This window comes from Pleurodeles waltl, chromosome 11 (assembly GCF_031143425.1).
Source record: "Pleurodeles waltl isolate 20211129_DDA chromosome 11, aPleWal1.hap1.20221129, whole genome shotgun sequence".
NCBI classification, from domain to species: domain Eukaryota; kingdom Metazoa; phylum Chordata; class Amphibia; order Caudata; family Salamandridae; genus Pleurodeles; species Pleurodeles waltl.
The window spans coordinates 802,982,623-802,999,934 of NC_090450.1; the positions used below are offsets into that span (position 1 = coordinate 802,982,623).

The 17,312-nt window shown below is 44.5% G+C and overlaps 1 protein-coding gene across 1 annotated transcript in view; it reads left to right on the plus strand.

Moving 5' to 3' along the window:
- The first annotated feature begins 13,534 nt into the window (after positions 1 to 13,534).
- DDX54 (DEAD-box helicase 54) overlaps positions 13,535 to 17,312 on the plus strand; it is a 117,033-nt gene continuing 113,255 nt past the window's right edge. Inside the window, exon 1 of the mRNA XM_069214555.1 lies at positions 13,535 to 13,815. Within this exon, the coding sequence (XP_069070656.1) occupies positions 13,537 to 13,815 (279 nt within the window). The 5' untranslated portion in view covers positions 13,535 to 13,536. The remainder of the gene's footprint in view (positions 13,816 to 17,312) is intronic.

Genomic DNA, 17,312 nt, shown 5'->3' on the forward strand with positions numbered 1-17,312 from the left:
ATTCAAATTCGTGCTAATGACTGCATTTACCATGATGCCTTGGGGTCACAAATGCTGGAATGGAAGACAGGGTGTTTCCCATTTTGACTGTTGTAATTAAGGCTCCCGTGAGCCTCTGAGCTGATGAGCTCGGGTGAAGCACCTGTGCGCCTTCTTGAGTGGTACTTAAAACTGTGAATACTTTCAAGGCGGCATTTCAAGCAACCCCGCCAGCTACACGTTGCTCTTCGCTGATGACGGCCAAATAGCCAGAAACACGTGTCCGAAGATACGGCACTCGCCGCACCAACATATGGTGAAAAACTTTCAAAACTCTATTCAAATTCGTGCTAATGACTGCACTTACCATGATGCCTGAGGGTCACAAATGCTGGAATGGATGACAGGGTGCTCCCCATTTTGACTGTTGTAATTAAGGCTCCCGTGAGCCTCTGAGCTGATGAGCTCGGGTGAAGCACCTGTGCGCCTTCTTGAGTGGTACTTAAAACTGTGAATACTTTCAAGGTGGCATTTCAAGCAACCCCGCCAGCTACATGTTGCTCTTCGCTGATAACGGCCAAATAGCCAGAAACACGTGTCCGAAGATACGGCACTCACCGCACCAACTTATGGTGAAAAACTTTCAAAACTCTATTCAAATTTGTGCTAATGACTGCATTTACCATGATGCCTTGGGGTCACAAATGCTGGAATGGAAGACAGGGTGCTCCCCATTTTGACTGTTGTAATTAAGGGTCCCGTGAGCCTCTGAGCTGACGAGCTCGGGTGAAACACCTGTGCGCCTTCTTGAGTGGTACATAAACCTATGAATACTTTCAAGGCGGCATTTCAAGCAACCCCGCCAGCTACACGTTGCTCTTCGCTGATGATGGCCAAATAGCCAGAAACACGTGTCGGAAGATACGGCACTCGCCGCACCAACTTATGGTGAAAAACTTTCAAAACTCTATTCAAATTCGTGCTAATGACTGCATTTACCATGATGCCTTGGGGTCACAAATGCTGGAATGGAAGACAGGGTGCTCCCCATTTTGGCTGTTGTAATTAAGGCTCCCGTGAGCCTCTGAGCTGACGAGCTCGGGTGAAGCACCTGTGTGCCTTCTTGAGTGGTACTTAAACCTGTGAATACTTTCAAGGCGGCATTTCAAGCAACCCCACCAGCTACACATTGCTTTTCGCTGATGACGGCCAAATAGCCAGAAACACGTGTCCGAAGATACGGCACTCGCTGCACCAACTTATGTTGAAAAACTTTCAAAACTCTATTCAAATTTGTGCTAATGACTGCATTTACCATGATGCCTTGGGGTCACAAATGCTGGAATGGAAGACAGGGTGCTCCCCATTTTGACTGTTGTAATTAAGGCTCCCGTGAGCCTCTGAGCTGACGAGCTCGGGTGAAGCACCTGTGCGCCTTCTTGAGTTGTACATAAACCTGTGAATACTTTCAAGGTGGCATTTCAAGCAACCCCGCCAGCTACACGTTGCTCTTCGCTGATGACGGCCAAATAGCCAGAAACACGTGTCCGAAGATATGGCACTCGCCGCACCAACTTATGGTGAAAAACGTTCAAAACTCTATTCAAATTCGTGCTAATGACTGCATTTACCATGATGCCTTGGGGTCACAAATGCTGGAATGGAAGACAGGGTGCTCCCCATTTTGACTGTTGTAATTAAGGCTCCCGTGAGCCTCTGAGCTGACGAGCTCGGGTGAAGCACCTGTGCGCCTTCTTGAGTTGTACATAAACCTGTGAATACTTTCAAGGCGGCATTTCAAGGAACCCCGCCAGCTACACGTTGCTCTTCGCTGATGATGGCCAAATAGCCAGAAACACGTGTCCGAAGATATGGCACTCGCCGCACCAACTTATGGTGAAAAACGTTCAAAACTCTATTCAAATTCGTGCTAATGACTGCATTTACCATGATGCCTTGGGGTCACAAATGCTGGAATGGAAGACAGGGTGCTCCCCATTTTGACTGTTGTAATTAAGGCTCCCGTGAGCCTCTGAGCTGACGAGCTCGGGTGAAGCACCTGTGCGCCTTCTTGAGTGGTACATAAACTTGTGAATACTTTCAAGGCGGCATTTCAAGCAACCCCGCCAGCTACACGTTGCTCTTCGCTGATGACGGCCAAATAGACAGAAACACGTGTCCGAAGATACGGCACTCGCCGTACCAACTTATGGTGAAAAACTTTCAAAACTCTATTCAAATTTGTGCTAATGACTGCATTTACCACAATGCCTTGGGGTCACAAATGCTGGAATGAAAGACAGGGTACTCCCCATTTTGACTGTTGTAATTAAGGGTCCCGTGAGCCTCTGAGCTGACGAGCTCGGGTGAAACACCTGTGCGCCTTCTTGAGTGGTACATAAACCTGTGAATACTTTCAAGGCGGCATTTCAAGCAACCCCGCCAGCTACACGTTGCTCTTCGCTGATGATGGCCAAATAGCCAGAAACACGTGTCGGAAGATACGGCACTCGCCGCACCAACTTATGGTGAAAAACTTTCAAAACTCTATTCAAATTCGTGCTAATGACTGCATTTACCATGATGCCTTGGGGTCACAAATGCTGGAATGGAAGACAGGGTGCTCCCCATTTTGGCTGTTGTAATTAAGGCTCCCGTGAGCCTCTGAGCTGACGAGCTCGGGTGAAGCACCTGTGTGCCTTCTTGAGTGGTACTTAAACCTGTGAATACTTTCAAGGCGGCATTTCAAGCAACCCCACCAGCTACACATTGCTTTTCGCTGATGACGGCCAAATAGCCAGAAACACGTGTCCGAAGATACGGCACTCGCTGCACCAACTTATGGTGAAAAACTTTCAAAACTCTATTCAAATTTGTGCTAATGACTGCATTTACCATGATGCCTTGGGGTCACAAATGCTGGAATGGAAGACAGGGTGCTCCCCATTTTGACTGTTGTAATTAAGGCTCCCGTGAGCCTCTGAGCTGACGAGCTCGGGTGAAGCACCTGTGCGCCTTCTTGAGTTGTACATAAACCTGTGAATACTTTCAAGGTGGCATTTCAAGCAACCCCGCCAGCTACACGTTGCTCTTCGCTGATGACGGCCAAATAGCCAGAAACACGTGTCCGAAGATATGGCACTCGCCGCACCAACTTATGGTGAAAAACGTTCAAAACTCTATTCAAATTCGTGCTAATGACTGCATTTACCATGATGCCTTGGGGTCACAAATGCTGGAATGGAAGACAGGGTGCTCCCCATTTTGACTGTTGTAATTAAGGCTCCCGTGAGCCTCTGAGCTGACGAGCTCGGGTGAAGCACCTGTGCGCCTTCTTGAGTTGTACATAAACCTGTGAATACTTTCAAGGCGGCATTTCAAGGAACCCCGCCAGCTACACGTTGCTCTTCGCTGATGACGGCCAAATAGCCAGAAACACGTGTCCGAAGATATGGCACTCGCCGCACCAACTTATGGTGAAAAACGTTCAAAACTCTATTCAAATTCGTGCTAATGACTGCATTTACCATGATGCCTTGGGGTCACAAATGCTGGAATGGAAGACAGGGTGCTCCCCATTTTGACTGTTGTAATTAAGGCTCCCGTGAGCCTCTGAGCTGACGAGCTCGGGTGAAGCACCTGTGCGCCTTCTTGAGTGGTACATAAACTTGTGAATACTTTCAAGGCGGCATTTCAAGCAACCCCGCCAGCTACACGTTGCTCTTCGCTGATGACGGCCAAATAGACAGAAACACGTGTCCGAAGATACGGCACTCGCCGTACCAACTTATGGTGAAAAACTTTCAAAACTCTATTCAAATTTGTGCTAATGACTGCATTTACCACAATGCCTTGGGGTCACAAATGCTGGAATGAAAGACAGGGTACTCCCCATTTTGACTGTTGTAATTAAGGCTCCCGTGAGCCTCTGAGCTGATGAGCTCGGGGGAAGCACCTGTGCGCCTTCTTGAGTGGTACTTAAACCTGTGAATACTTTCAAGGCGGCATTTCAAGTAACCCCGCCAGCTACACGTTGCTCTTCGCTGATGACGGCCAAATAGCCAGAAACACGTGTCCGAAGATACGGCACTTGCCGCACCAACTTATGGTGAAAAACTTTCAAAACTCTATTCAAATTCGTGCTAATGACTGCATTTACCATGATGCCTTGGGGTCACAAATGCTGGAATGGAAGACAGGATGCTCCCCATTTTGACTGTTGTAATTAAGGCTCCCGTGAGCCTCTGAGCTGATGAGCTTGGGTGAAGCACCTGTGCGCCTGCTTGAGTGGTACTTAAACCTGTGAATACTTTCAAGGCGGCATTTCAAGCAACCCCGCCAACTACACGTTGCTCTTCGCTGATGACGGCCAAATAGCCAGAAACACGTGTCCGAAGATACAGCACTCGCCGCACCAACTTATGGTGAAAAACTTTCAAAACTCTATTCAAATTTGTGCTAATGACTGCATTTACCATGATGCCTTGGGGTCACAAATGCTGGAATGGAAGACAGGGTGCTCCCCATTTGACTGTTGTAATTAAGGTTCCCGTGAGCCTCTGAGCTGACGAGCTCGGGTGAAGCACCTGTGCGCTTTCTTGAGTGGTACTTAAACCTGTGAATACTTTCAAGGTGGCATTTCAAGCAACCCCACCAGCTACACGTTGCTCTTCGCTGATGGACAAATAGCCAGAAACACGTGTCCGAAGATACGGCACTCGCCGCACCAACTTATGGTGAAAAACTTTCAAAACTCTATTCAAATTCGTGCTAATGACTGCATTTACCATGATGCCTTGGGATCACAAATGCTGGAATGGAAGACAGGGTGCTCCCCATTTTGACTGTTTTGATAATTGATTATTGATCTGCATGTACTGGAGTTATGGTGGGATCATCTTAATTGTGAGTCCAAAGGTTCATCAACCTATTTGCGTCCCCTTCTAAGTTTACTCATTAAGGTCAGACGCGCTAGCAGTGATGGCAGCAGAGGTAATGGTTTAGCTCACCATAGACGTCTGTTACAGAGAAGATAGCAGAGACGGATGGTTCGTCTCCCTAAGAGCTGTTGTAGGTGTTCCCAGAGATGGTGGTAGCTTGATGATTTGGTCCTTTGAGAGTTCATTATTACTGAGATTTGGATTTTATTTTTCAATGATGTTAATTGGTGAGAAAATGTCCCCTTAGGCCCAGAAATGACTTTCTCAGAATCTTGGATCTTGCTAATGGTTGTTTGAGGATGTTCTTGGTGTTCTAGTGACAGTGTGAATGAAGTAGGTTGCGCTCGCACAGCTTATGCAAATTGCAGGTGAATTGTGAGGTTTTAGGGAGTTTGCGTACTCCAAATGAAGTTGTAGGAGTGTGCGTACTCCGCAGTGTGAGAGTAGGGAAGTCGTCAAACTTCATATGTGTGTGGCGCTTTGTGCTCAAAAATTGTCCACATGGTTGTTGATGTACGGACCCTGTGTGGTCTAAGACTCCAAAGTATATTGAAAAGTGTATGAGGCACTTGGTTTTATGTTGAAATCTGTCTGGTTTAGTAGGTTGATCAGGTGTGGTCGACAAGTTAGAGTGTGAGTCAAAGTGAGCTAAAGAACATTTCAACTGAGATCTGGTGAGTCCCATGTGCAGGACAGACCCCCTGAGCAGTTGAGAGTAAAATTTGCAGGTCAAATTTTGCTTGTGAATCTGGGAGACTAAGAAAGAAGGAGTAGCTGTAAGTGTGGGAAGAGCCGCCAGTGAAAAATCAGTAAAGTTTCTGAAGCAATTGTGTTACCTTTTCCTGTAGTAAACCAGCAGATTTGGTGTTTGGGTTTTGATAAGTGCTCACAATTTTTGCATTAATTTTGTGTGAATCGAAGCTTGGGAGGACAAGCTGCAAGACTTTGTCAGCCGCTGTACATGTGAGTGTGACTTCATTGGAGCCACGCTGGGATAGGTCGGTTAGTCAGAAGGGTCGTGCGCGGATTGGCAGCCGTCCGTGAGAGGCAATTGGTTGAGAAAGTAGATGAAGGGAATTCTGGGAATAAAAGTCACTTCCTGATTTGATTTTGAATAACAAAAGGTCGAAAATAAACCTGTCTGAAAATAGGGAGGCTAGGAAGTCTTCAACAGTGGAGGAAGAATCAGATGATGATGAGTTTATTTTACAGTTACTGAGAAATCGCCCGCCACCATGTGTAGCACATGAGAGTGGTCCGAGCACCAGTGCGGATACGACAGCTCCGACACAGGTTACTGGGATAGTGAGTCCGATGCAAGTTAATGCTAACCTGATACAGAATGCGATGCAGAGTGGTCTTAATGCACCTACTACTCCTGTAGTACAAAGCCAGGTACAACCTCCACAGGTTCAGAGAATTTACCCTGATGTTTCCGTTATGGAAACTACTTTGAACTTAATGGTGCTTATGGAACAGGTTTACCCGCGACCGAAGTTGGTTCAGACTGAACCAACTCCACTTTTACTGCCCTGAATACAGCCACAAGTCATGACAAAATTCACTCCAGTAACAGGGACACCGTCAGAGATTACTTCAATGATGAATCAGAACATGGGAGTTACTCTCCCACAGAGTGTAAGTGCCAGACCAACCCCATATGCCATATCGTTACCTATTATTGTTGGTCCAGTAGTACCCCTATTTGCACAAAAGAAACCTACTGTAGGTGAACAGGGTGCCATGTCCCAGGATATAATGACGGGGGGACATAATGAAAATGCTTGGGTAGTCTCCCTTGTGGACAGACTTTGGACGGATCAAGATCATTGTTAGACCTTAGTCCATTTGGAACACTCCCAGACACTATAGTAGCCAGAGTTTGAAAGTGTTGACACCGCAGACCCCGAATGCAGTTGCACAGCAGATGCCACCAGTCCAAGCCAGTAACGTTTCGTTGCAAGCTTTGACAGCTCAGCAGTTGACTGAATGGTTAGGAAAGCTGAATACCCCGCAAAGTGCTCCAAAGGGAGAGGAGTGTTTGAATTATGCTAGGCTAAGCATCTAAGCAGGTGAAATCACTGAGGGAACTATGGGTATGAACAGGTTACAATCCTACACAGAAGCCGAGTTGAGATATCTGTGCCCGAAGATTACAAGGGAAGTGAGCAATATGCATCAGAAACTAGCAGACCTGGCAGAGAAATACAGCATAGAAATAGAGAAGACGAAGCATTTGCAAAGGAGTTACAGATTAGATTTTGAGACTAAAGATTTTGAACACATGAGATCAGCCGGAAAGAAGGAACACCTTAATGAATTGCTTCAAAGTGCCCAGACCTGGGGAGCATTAGACAAATGGGAAGGCAGATGAGTAATGAAAAAAGACAATAGAAAAAGGGATTCTGTGGAGCTGACTGCAAATGTGCAGCAAGGCCAAGATCCAGTGAAAATTTTACAAATGAGAGAGATTCCAGGAGGGAATTTTGTTCATGTCCCATGGAGCAGAAGTGAAATTCTATAATTTACAAATGATTATCCAAAATTGAGAGAGGAGGCAGTAGAGAGGTACCTGCAGGCAGACAGGTTTGTGAAACTTGCAAAGTGCCTGTGGGAGGACTCGAATACATTATTAGAGATAGTGGTTCCAGCTGGTCTGTGGATAGAGTGTAAGAGGAGTGTAGATTGGCCAACACGCAAACCAGAGAGAGACAAGAATACAGGTGTACTGTCTACCGAGGTAATGAAATATTACTATAAGGTGTTGAATTTTTGAAAACGAGAATTTCGCCCAAGAACATTCATTGGCAAAGGATTGACAGGACAGCTCAGGAAGCAAAGGAGTCTATACATGCGTATTATGAGAGATTGACACTGGCATTCAAGCATTACAGTGGTACAGAGACAATTGCGGCTAAGGACGTGATTCATTTTGTGTTCAGATTTGTGGAAGGGTTGAGACCTGAAATTAGCCAGATGATTAAGAGTCATTTGATTTGCTGGCAAGCAAAGCAGATTGATGAGGTGTTGCAGTATGCAAAGTACTGTAGTGATGAGATTGAGTTGAAGCAGAGAAAGCTGAAAGAAAAGGTGATGGTGATGCAGATTAAAGTTGCTCAAACGGGTATGCAAGGGAATTTTCCACAACAGTTATCACAGCTGCAGCAGGGAAATATGAAGTTTCAGCCCTAGATAAGAGGTAGATGTTGTGGAGGAAATGTGACTCTTGGTCCAGACCTAGGTACTGTATTGGTTCAAATGATGTGCAGGGAATGAAAAAGTTATTGCCATGTCACGTTTGCAGAGCCGTTGGACATTGGAAACGGGAGTGTCTGATGATGGTGCAGGAATGTGTCGTTCAGCAGAGTAATTACATCAATTCATTCCAGAACATGAGAGGACCAAGAGTGAGAGGTCCTAATCCAAATTTTCAAAATAATGTGAATCAAGTGCAGAATTTTCAACCCATGCAGCAGGTGCAAATGCCATGTGTACAAATAACACTGTTTCAACCAATACAACAGCAGGTTCCCATGGTACCTAGACAGCAAATTAAAATACCTCAAGCCCCATGGGAACAGCAAAGATGGTGCTTTCTCAACAGGTCACAGGTCAGAGGCTTAACCAAAGTAAGTACACCAATTCCCGTTACACACTGAGAATGAAATAAACGATGATTGGATGAGCAACAGTGCAGATGAGGAGCCATGTGAGCTTGCAACCTCCTTTGAAGTAGAACAGAGAGGTCCCTATGTGAAGGAAAAGGTTCTTGGTCACAGAGTTTCATTTTTGGTTGACACAGGAGCTACACGCTCTACAGTGAGAAGTGCAGAAGTTCCAGACCTGCACCTTTCAGGTAAAACAGTTCAGATTGTAGGAGTAGCAAATCAGTATTTGACAAAACCAATTACAAAACCAGTTCAGGTTAAAATTGGCAACTTTCAGGGATTGCACAAATTTGTAGTCTGCGATTCAAGTCCTGTACCCCTATTGGGAAGAGACTTGCTGTGTAAGAACAAATGCTTAATCACTTCTTCAAATGCTGGAATTGAGATTCAGACAAACAGTGATGATGAAAAGGACCAGCCCCAGAGATAGAAGGTGAAACTACAAATGAGGAGTACCCTCTGATTGAATTTTTCCCGATGTTCACAGTGAAGGAGCTTCATCCTGATTTGCAGGGAACAGTTAAGGAGAAAGTGTGGGATTTTACAGGAAAAGAAGTAGGTCTGATAAAGAGACTTGGGCCAGTTAAAGTTACTGTAAGGCCGAATGCAGTTTTCCCTCAACTTCCGCAGTACCACATGCCGCAAGATGTCCTTATGAAGGTCGCCCAAATATTTGCAGACTTTGTAAAGCAAGGGGTTTTGATGAAAGTATTGAGCAGCCCATGTAATTCACCGTTAATGGGTTTGCAAAAGCTCTGTGGGAAAATTCGAATTGTCCAGGATTTAAGAAAAATAAATGAGATTGTGGTCAAATGTTGTCCTGTGGTGCCAAATCCAGCCGTGATAATGTTCCAGATTCTGTGTGATACTGAATGGTTCACTTTCATTGATTTATTGCAAGCCTTCTTTTCTGTGCCTCTTCATGAGGACAGCCAATTTCTCTTTTGTTTCAAGTTTTTGGTCCGAGGTTATTGTTGGTGCAGAGTTCCTCAAGGGTTTTCAGAGTCTCCCGTCCATATTCAGTCAGATCTTGAAGAAAACTTTGGAGTTGTTGGAATTGCCATTCCAGTCGACTTTGGTACAGTACATTGATGATTTGCTGATTAATTCCAAAACAAGGAACGAGGGCAAGTATGACACGATTGTCTTACTGAATCATTTGGGAAAGAAAGATTTGAAGAAGTTTCGGAAAGTGATTGAATTACATCATATGAGACAGAGGAGGGGGTCTCCTTCTGGTATAGTGGGAGATATATTTGGAGCAATGATTCTTTCAGTGGGAGTTGTTCTGAATTTGATAAAGATTCGAAAGTTGTCTACTGTTGTGGATAACATGCTGACAAATTTTTCAGGATTTATACTCCTGATAGATACTGAATTAGCTGCTGAAAGAGCTATGACTCTTCAGAATCGTCTTGCTTTAGACATTTTTTTAGCGAAGGATGACGAAGTTTGTAGAATGATTAATTCTAGACATTGTTGCTTGTATATTCCTAATAATACTAAACAAATGAGAGACTTAATTACTGATCAGACTAATGAAAGTGTTGATTTGAAAGAATTTAGAGAACCAGGTGTTTGGGAAAAGGTTGGCAAAGGTTTTCCTTCAGTGGGAAATTGGTTTAGCAACATTTGGAATGGGATTCTATTGAAAATCTTGCAGGGCATATTAATTATTGTGGTTTACCTAATTTGAATATGGGGACTGTGTAAATTATGCAAAATAATTAAATTGAAAAGGTCAGAGAATGATCAGAGGAGGGAAGAAAAGAAAAGAGAAAAATTGTTTAGGGAAAATTCAAAAAGGGAATAAAAGTATGTTGGGACTGAATTGACAGAATCTTTGCTGATGCAAAAATTTGTGGGTGATAGTTTAGTGTGATGACACATTTAGTCATCAGAGGAGGGATTGCTAGCGCAGGTATTTAAAAAAAATTATTAATGAGTGTTCATGTACTCTGGGTAATGGAATAATAACGGTAGAAAAATAATGCACGCATTTGAAAATGTGATCACGATGAGGGGCCACCAATGATCACGAAGTGTACTTATTAATAGTCTATTACTATGAAATGTTGAGCATATGTTTGACTAATGCAGTAATGTGTCATATAAAGGGTTATGCATTATATATTAGCTTTATTAACTGTAGGCCTTAACTTAGCGGAGGTCTTGGCTTAGTTGCCAGGCCTCATGTCAAGCTGTATTTCTTAAGGTTTAATAAAATGGCTGTCCTAGAGAGTTAAAATGTGATTTTCCATTGTATTATGTAAATATACTTGTAGCTGGAAAGTTTTCTCATGAGAACCAACTGCTAGAAGATGCTGTTCTTGCTAAATGTAACAATATGTATGTAATGTGTGTAAGACTGACTTTCTCAAGAGAACAATGGAGACACTGACTGGAGTATAAGCTGCAACAAAATTGTTACCTGAAGAGCTGAATGATGAGAGCATTGCAGGAGAAACCAATCAGCGACAGGTGAATGGAGTAGTGGTAGAATTAATAGATTTGAAGTTTTAGTTTTATTGGACAAAGTGTGAACATGCGATCCCTTGACCAATAGGGATTTGGGAATTCGTTTTAGGGAATTTAACTTAACAAGACTGCACCGAGAAAAGACAGCCCATTCTTGCCGATTTTCGTCTTGACAAGTGACGTGCTTAACCTTAATGCTTAAAGACTTTGCCTTTTCTGAACTTTGGTGCTGAATCCTGATGCCTTGCTAACTGAATCAATGTCCTGATGACGAAGACTACCTTAGCTTGCCAATCCAATTGAGGAGAGGTAATATTGTACTCATGTGTATGTTATGCATATTTGCTTTTCTTTCTAGGTACCAACCGCATTGTTTGATCGAGCCACAGTTAGATGTTTTCCAAATTTGTGTTACCAGATTGTTTTGCATGAAGCCCAACATGCTGATGCTAATCTGACGTTAGATTAGGATTCTCACTAATGAAAATCTGCTAATAGGGAATGATGTTTGATGAATTTCTCTGCTGAATCTAAATGTATGTGATATCATTTGCGCAATTGTTTTTGTTATAAATTTCAACTGTAACTTTAGAATGTGTTGTAGTTCAAACTTTGATTAGATTGCGCTTCTTTCACAGGTTCGGACAGCCAGTGTTGTTTGTGTGCATGTATCATTTGAGTTTGAGATTAATTTTCATGACTTTAGCATTGTTGATATAGGGAAATAAATATTATAAGTTTACTAAAAGGTGTGGTTATTCATGACTGAAAGGTCATGGTGTGTGAAGAGTACTGCCTCTATTTATTATAAATGTTATTGATTAATGTTGATTATTGATATTGTTTAGTGATTATTGATCTCCATGTACTGGTGTTATGGTGGGATCATCTTAATTGCAAATCCAAAGGTTCATCAACCTATTCGCATCCCCTTGTAAGTTTACTTATGAAGGTCAGACGCGCTAGCATTCCCAATACTATAAATTATGTTTCTGTGTTCCAAAGCTAGGGTGTCTTGCAACATGTGGAAGATAGGAGATAAATGTAAACAGACCCAAAACAATTTGCCCTTTATTCACCCATAGCAACAATATGTCTGTTGCTGTGCTTTTGAATGTGAGCAGGGAGGTTTGGGGAACAACATGGAGAGTGTGGGCTGGGAATGTTAGCATAAATACCAACCATACATGCCAACAGACCTGATTCAGACGGGAGACTCATGACTTCTGAAGCCAAAAATAGCTTTATTTTGGCTGTCTCCTGCCTGAAATTGCCTCTGCTTCCACAGAAGTTAATGGTGGGGAATCCATTCTTCTGATTGTTTCTTTTTTTTAATCTCCCACTTTCCTCTTAAAAATGTTGGCATATATGATACCAACAGCCCCAATTTCGGCAGGAGATTCACGATTTGTTTTCGCCAAAAATGGTTTTATTTTAGCTGCCTCCAGCCTGAAAATGCCTCTGTTGCAATAGAAGTCAATAGGGAAAATATATCCACCCCCCGATTTTGTTTTCAAAATCTCCCACTTCCCTGTTCCAAAATGTTGGTATGTATGCTTTAGGGTAAGTGGCATACAAAGGGGGGAGCAAGAAAACACATGCACTCCCATGAAGTGCTAAAGAAAAAAGAGAACGTTCCAGCCTTTGAGCAGCAGAAGTGTATACATCATCCAAACATGGTAAAAGAAATGTCAAGAGAGGCAAATACAAGAAGAGAAAGACAAGCCATCCCATAGGAAACAAGCAAACGAAATCGACAAGAAAGCGAACAAAGGAAATGAAGTGCAAGGAGTTGTGTTAAAGCCCGCACTATGCACTGGTGTTGTACACAAGAGACCTCCGACAATAAACAACTAAAAGATTTGTTAGGGAGAACTAAAAATATCACGGGGTATGTTACAGAAATGCTTAAGCAACTACTACAAATGTGGTAGACCCAAGCTAGGAAGGAAAGCAGAAGAGACAAAAAAGAAAAACATTTTCTGCCCCAATTCAGACTGCTGCCCGGGAAAGAGAACGATGTTAAATCTATTTTGAGAAGGTACATGGCGGAACTGGTGAAACATTGTAAAGGGCAAGTTAGCACTCCAGTTCATTAGTCGAAGTAGGGCTCACTCATGCTCTGGAAACAAAAAAGGGCCAAGAACGACAACGTCTCTTTCTCTGTTTAAATTACAAGACGACGTAGGAACTTGACCTTTAGCAGGCTCTTTGAACGCCACTAAAGGATTGTAATTAACACCCGTAGGGACAGTGCTGTTTGATTATGTAGTTCTGCATATGTCCAAACATCTTGCATTCAACGTGTTTAATGACATCACGTGTAATTGACTTTGTGTACTTTATGTATTTTACCTATGTGCTAAAAATAGTCACATAAAATTAAATAAGTTGACGAGGGCGTAGGTTCCTGGCAGCGTGATATTTGGTTGTTGTTCGCAGGGAAAAGCGAAGGTTAGACACGTTCCAAGATGGCGCTGGCTGTACTCAGACTCTTGTCCGTCTTCTTTCTCTATGGTACTCAGCGTGTCTGTGGCCAGGCTTGGCAAGGGGTGAAGCACGGGGAGAGCCGAAAAGAGTCTGGGTTGAGAGTAATACCGCCGACGGGAGAACACGAAACTGTACTCATGGCACAGAAGAAGCGACGGATCCCACGCAGGACTCAGCGCAAGGCTCCTTCCCGAGGATCTGTGGAGGGGGACAGTGACAGTGGCGAGTTCGAGGTGCAAGAGGAGGATGCAGGGGTCGAGGTGAGTAGTGAAGTAGCAAAGTTGTCATGGGCCCAGGTACCAGTAATTAATCCCCCAGTCAAATAAAGTGAACCACGTGGGGGTCACTGGCACAAAGAGCAACTCATGGTGCCTAGGGTGACCGGTGCGACTGGAGTGACCAGCATATGTGACGAGGTAAGTCGAGTCCCTGTTCCCTTCTGTTATTCAAGTTTCCATTCCCTGATTTTTAACAAATTAGGCAATCTGAGGATTATAATCTTGAGTTACTTAGTGCAGAGTTGGTAAAAAAACACTTGAAACAAACTTATGGAACTAAAGACCACTGCGTGCATAGTACACACCCCTGTGTTCGTGATTAATTGAAGTGACCATGTTGTCCAGGGTAGTACAGGAAAGGTAAAATAATATTGGGCCCAGAAGGGAAACAGATCAGCATAAGGCATGAGGTATGGCACAGAGAACCTCCACAGTGCAGGGCTGGTTGGTTGTTGGTCCCCCGGGTCAACTGAACCATTTGTAAAAACGTCCATAGAAGTGAGAAGGTAGCAGCGGAGTGGGGCAGAGAATGGGTTAATGTTGTGCCGAATTCCAGGACTAATGGGGTGCGATTAAGGCTGGTTTTCCAGACTGTTTCTTTTAGGTGTGATACCATGTTTTTGGTCTTCGACTTTTACTAATTTGCTGTATTTTTAAAGTTGCAATCTGTCGGGTTTACTTGATCACACAGGACAAATGTGACTTCCTCGGCGATCTGAACTTTCACCTAGAAAACAACAATGACGCCTACACCACCAACCTGCTAGACAACCTCGCCCTCAAACAACTCGAAACTTCACCCACCCATTCCGCAGGCCACACACACGATCCCGTCTTCTCAGCCAGCAACCACGTCTTTATCAGCCACACCACAAACTCTGCTGGACAGACTACCGCTGCATCCACTTCTCCTACCAGAAACCAGTCACCCACCACCACCACACACAACCACCCCGACGCAACTGGAGCAAAATATCAACAGATCAACTGATTTCCACACTCGCCCGGGACCCACCCCCGAGACCCCGGACCCCAACACAGCCGCCACCAACCTGAATCGCTGAATAGAGGACTGTGCCAACACCCTTGCACCGCTCCCAAAAAAAAAAACACCCTCCACAGAATCAAGGCCAGCTGGTTCACCCCAGACTTACAGGAATCCAACCGGCTATGCTGCAGAATAGAAAAAACCTGGCACCGTGAACCTACCAACTCCAACCACATCGTGTTCAAGGATGCCATACGCAAACATCACCAACTGATCCGCACCACCAAAAGGACCCACTTAAAAAAACGCATTGACACCAACGCTCGCAACAGTAAAGAGCTCTTCGCCATCATCAAAGAGCTCTCCACTCCCAAGACCTGCTCCAACAAACCCCCGCCATCACAGGAGTTCTGCAACTTCCTCGCAACCCACTTCCGTCGAAAGATAGAAGAAATCCACAACAGCTTTAACCCCCAGACCCACCACCTGACTACAAACACCCACGAACCCAACACCCCAAGCAACACCCACCTCCTCCACACCTGGACCCCCGTCAACAAAGAAGACACCGCCAACACCATGGCCTCCATCCACTCCGGATCACCATCGGACCTCTGCCCACACCATATCTTCAATAAAGCAAATATCATCATTGCTCCCCACCTCTGCAACACCATCAACAGTTCCTTCGAGTCAGCCACCTTCCTAGAAAGCTGGAAGCATGCAGAAGTCAACGCCCTGCTGAAAAAACCCAAGGCAGACTCAGGCGACCCCAAGAACTACTGACCGATCTCCCTCCTCCCATTCCCAGCCGAAGTCATAGAAAAAATCGTGAACAGCCAATTATCCCAATTCCTGGAAGACAGCAAGGCACTTGACACCTCCCAATCCGGATTCCGCAAACACCACAGCACCGAGACCGCACTCATTGCTGCCACAGACCACATCAGGACCATGCTTGATGAAGGAGAAACAGCAGCACTCATCTTCCTGGACCTCTCCGCAGCCTTCAACACGGTATGTCATCACACTCTGTGCACACGCCTCCATAACGCCGGTATCCATGATAAAGCACTCGACTGGATCTCATCATTTCTTTCAGGCAGAACCCAGAGAGTCCACCTTCCACCGTTCCAATCAGAAGCCTCCAGAAACATCTGTGGTGTCCCCCAAGGCTCGTCACTCAGCCCACGCTCTTCAATATTTACATGGCCCCACTCGCCAACATCGCACGAACACACCACATCAACATAGTTTCCTATGCAGGCGGCACTCAGCTAATCCTCTCCCTCACGAAAGACCCTACAACTGCAAAGAACAACCTCCACAACGGACTTCAGGCCATCGCCAGCTGGATGGAATCAAGCCGCTTTAAATTAAACACAGACAAGACAGAGATCCTCATCTTCGGCGCCAACCCCTCAGCATGGAACGACTCCTGGTGGCCCACCTCAGGGGTGTGGAATTTATTAAAATATCTACTTGTCCACGGGACAGGTTGCTTCTCAAATCTACTTGTCCTGTAAAAAGATCTACTTGTCCCTTTGGTGCCATGTAGTGTGGCGCCAAATAATGGCAGCAATCTCTTTATGTAAGAGCTCTGATAATAGCCTCTCTGATTATGCCAGGGCTACTACCATAGTAGGGCTTGAATACTTGCAGTTTCAATCCCTACTGTAGCAATTTCCATTTTTTTCCACCTTTGTACAGATCTGCATACTGGGGCTGGAGGAAGCAGTAAGCAATAGTTCCAGGGCTGGAATGCCTTTGAGTCTGCAAACCTACTAACCTGCATGTTTTAAAGATCTTCACCAGCTTCTCTCTAATATTTTCCCATAATAAGAAAGGTTGGACATTTACTCCTGACAATGGCAGAATTCGTACTTCTTCCAGGGTTGGGAAGAAAGTGGCTGGAGGGAAAATGAACTTGCAAATGCTCAATAGATTTTCACATGAGCAAATCTACACATGCGTATTTACCCATGCTAAAATACAGTTCACAAATATTTTATAGGGGTACGACATATACCATGGGTGCACTTTTGTGACTTTCTTTAAGAATTTGGGGCCACATGTAGGTAGGTTCAGGTTTGCGACCCGCAAATTGCGAGTCGCAAATCCGAATGTAGGATGGTGTCCCTGACACAATCTGTGATTCGCAAGGGCTTCGCAAATGCACACCTCATGAATAATCATGAGGTGGGTTGCAATTTGCGACCCCCTTGCGAATGGCGGCCTCACAGGGATGGTGGCCTGCTGGAGACAGCAGACCACCATGTCTGTGACTGCTTTTCAATAAAGCAGTTTTTTTTGTTGTTGTAATGCAGCCCGTTTTCCTTAAAGGAAAACGAGATGCATTACAAAAACAAAAAATTAAACGTTTTCGTTTCATTTTTTCAGAGCAGGCAGTGGTCCTGCGGACCACTGCCTGCTCTGAAAAAATGTTTACAGTGACATTCCCTTTTGTGAAAGTGTTAGCACCCATTTGAAA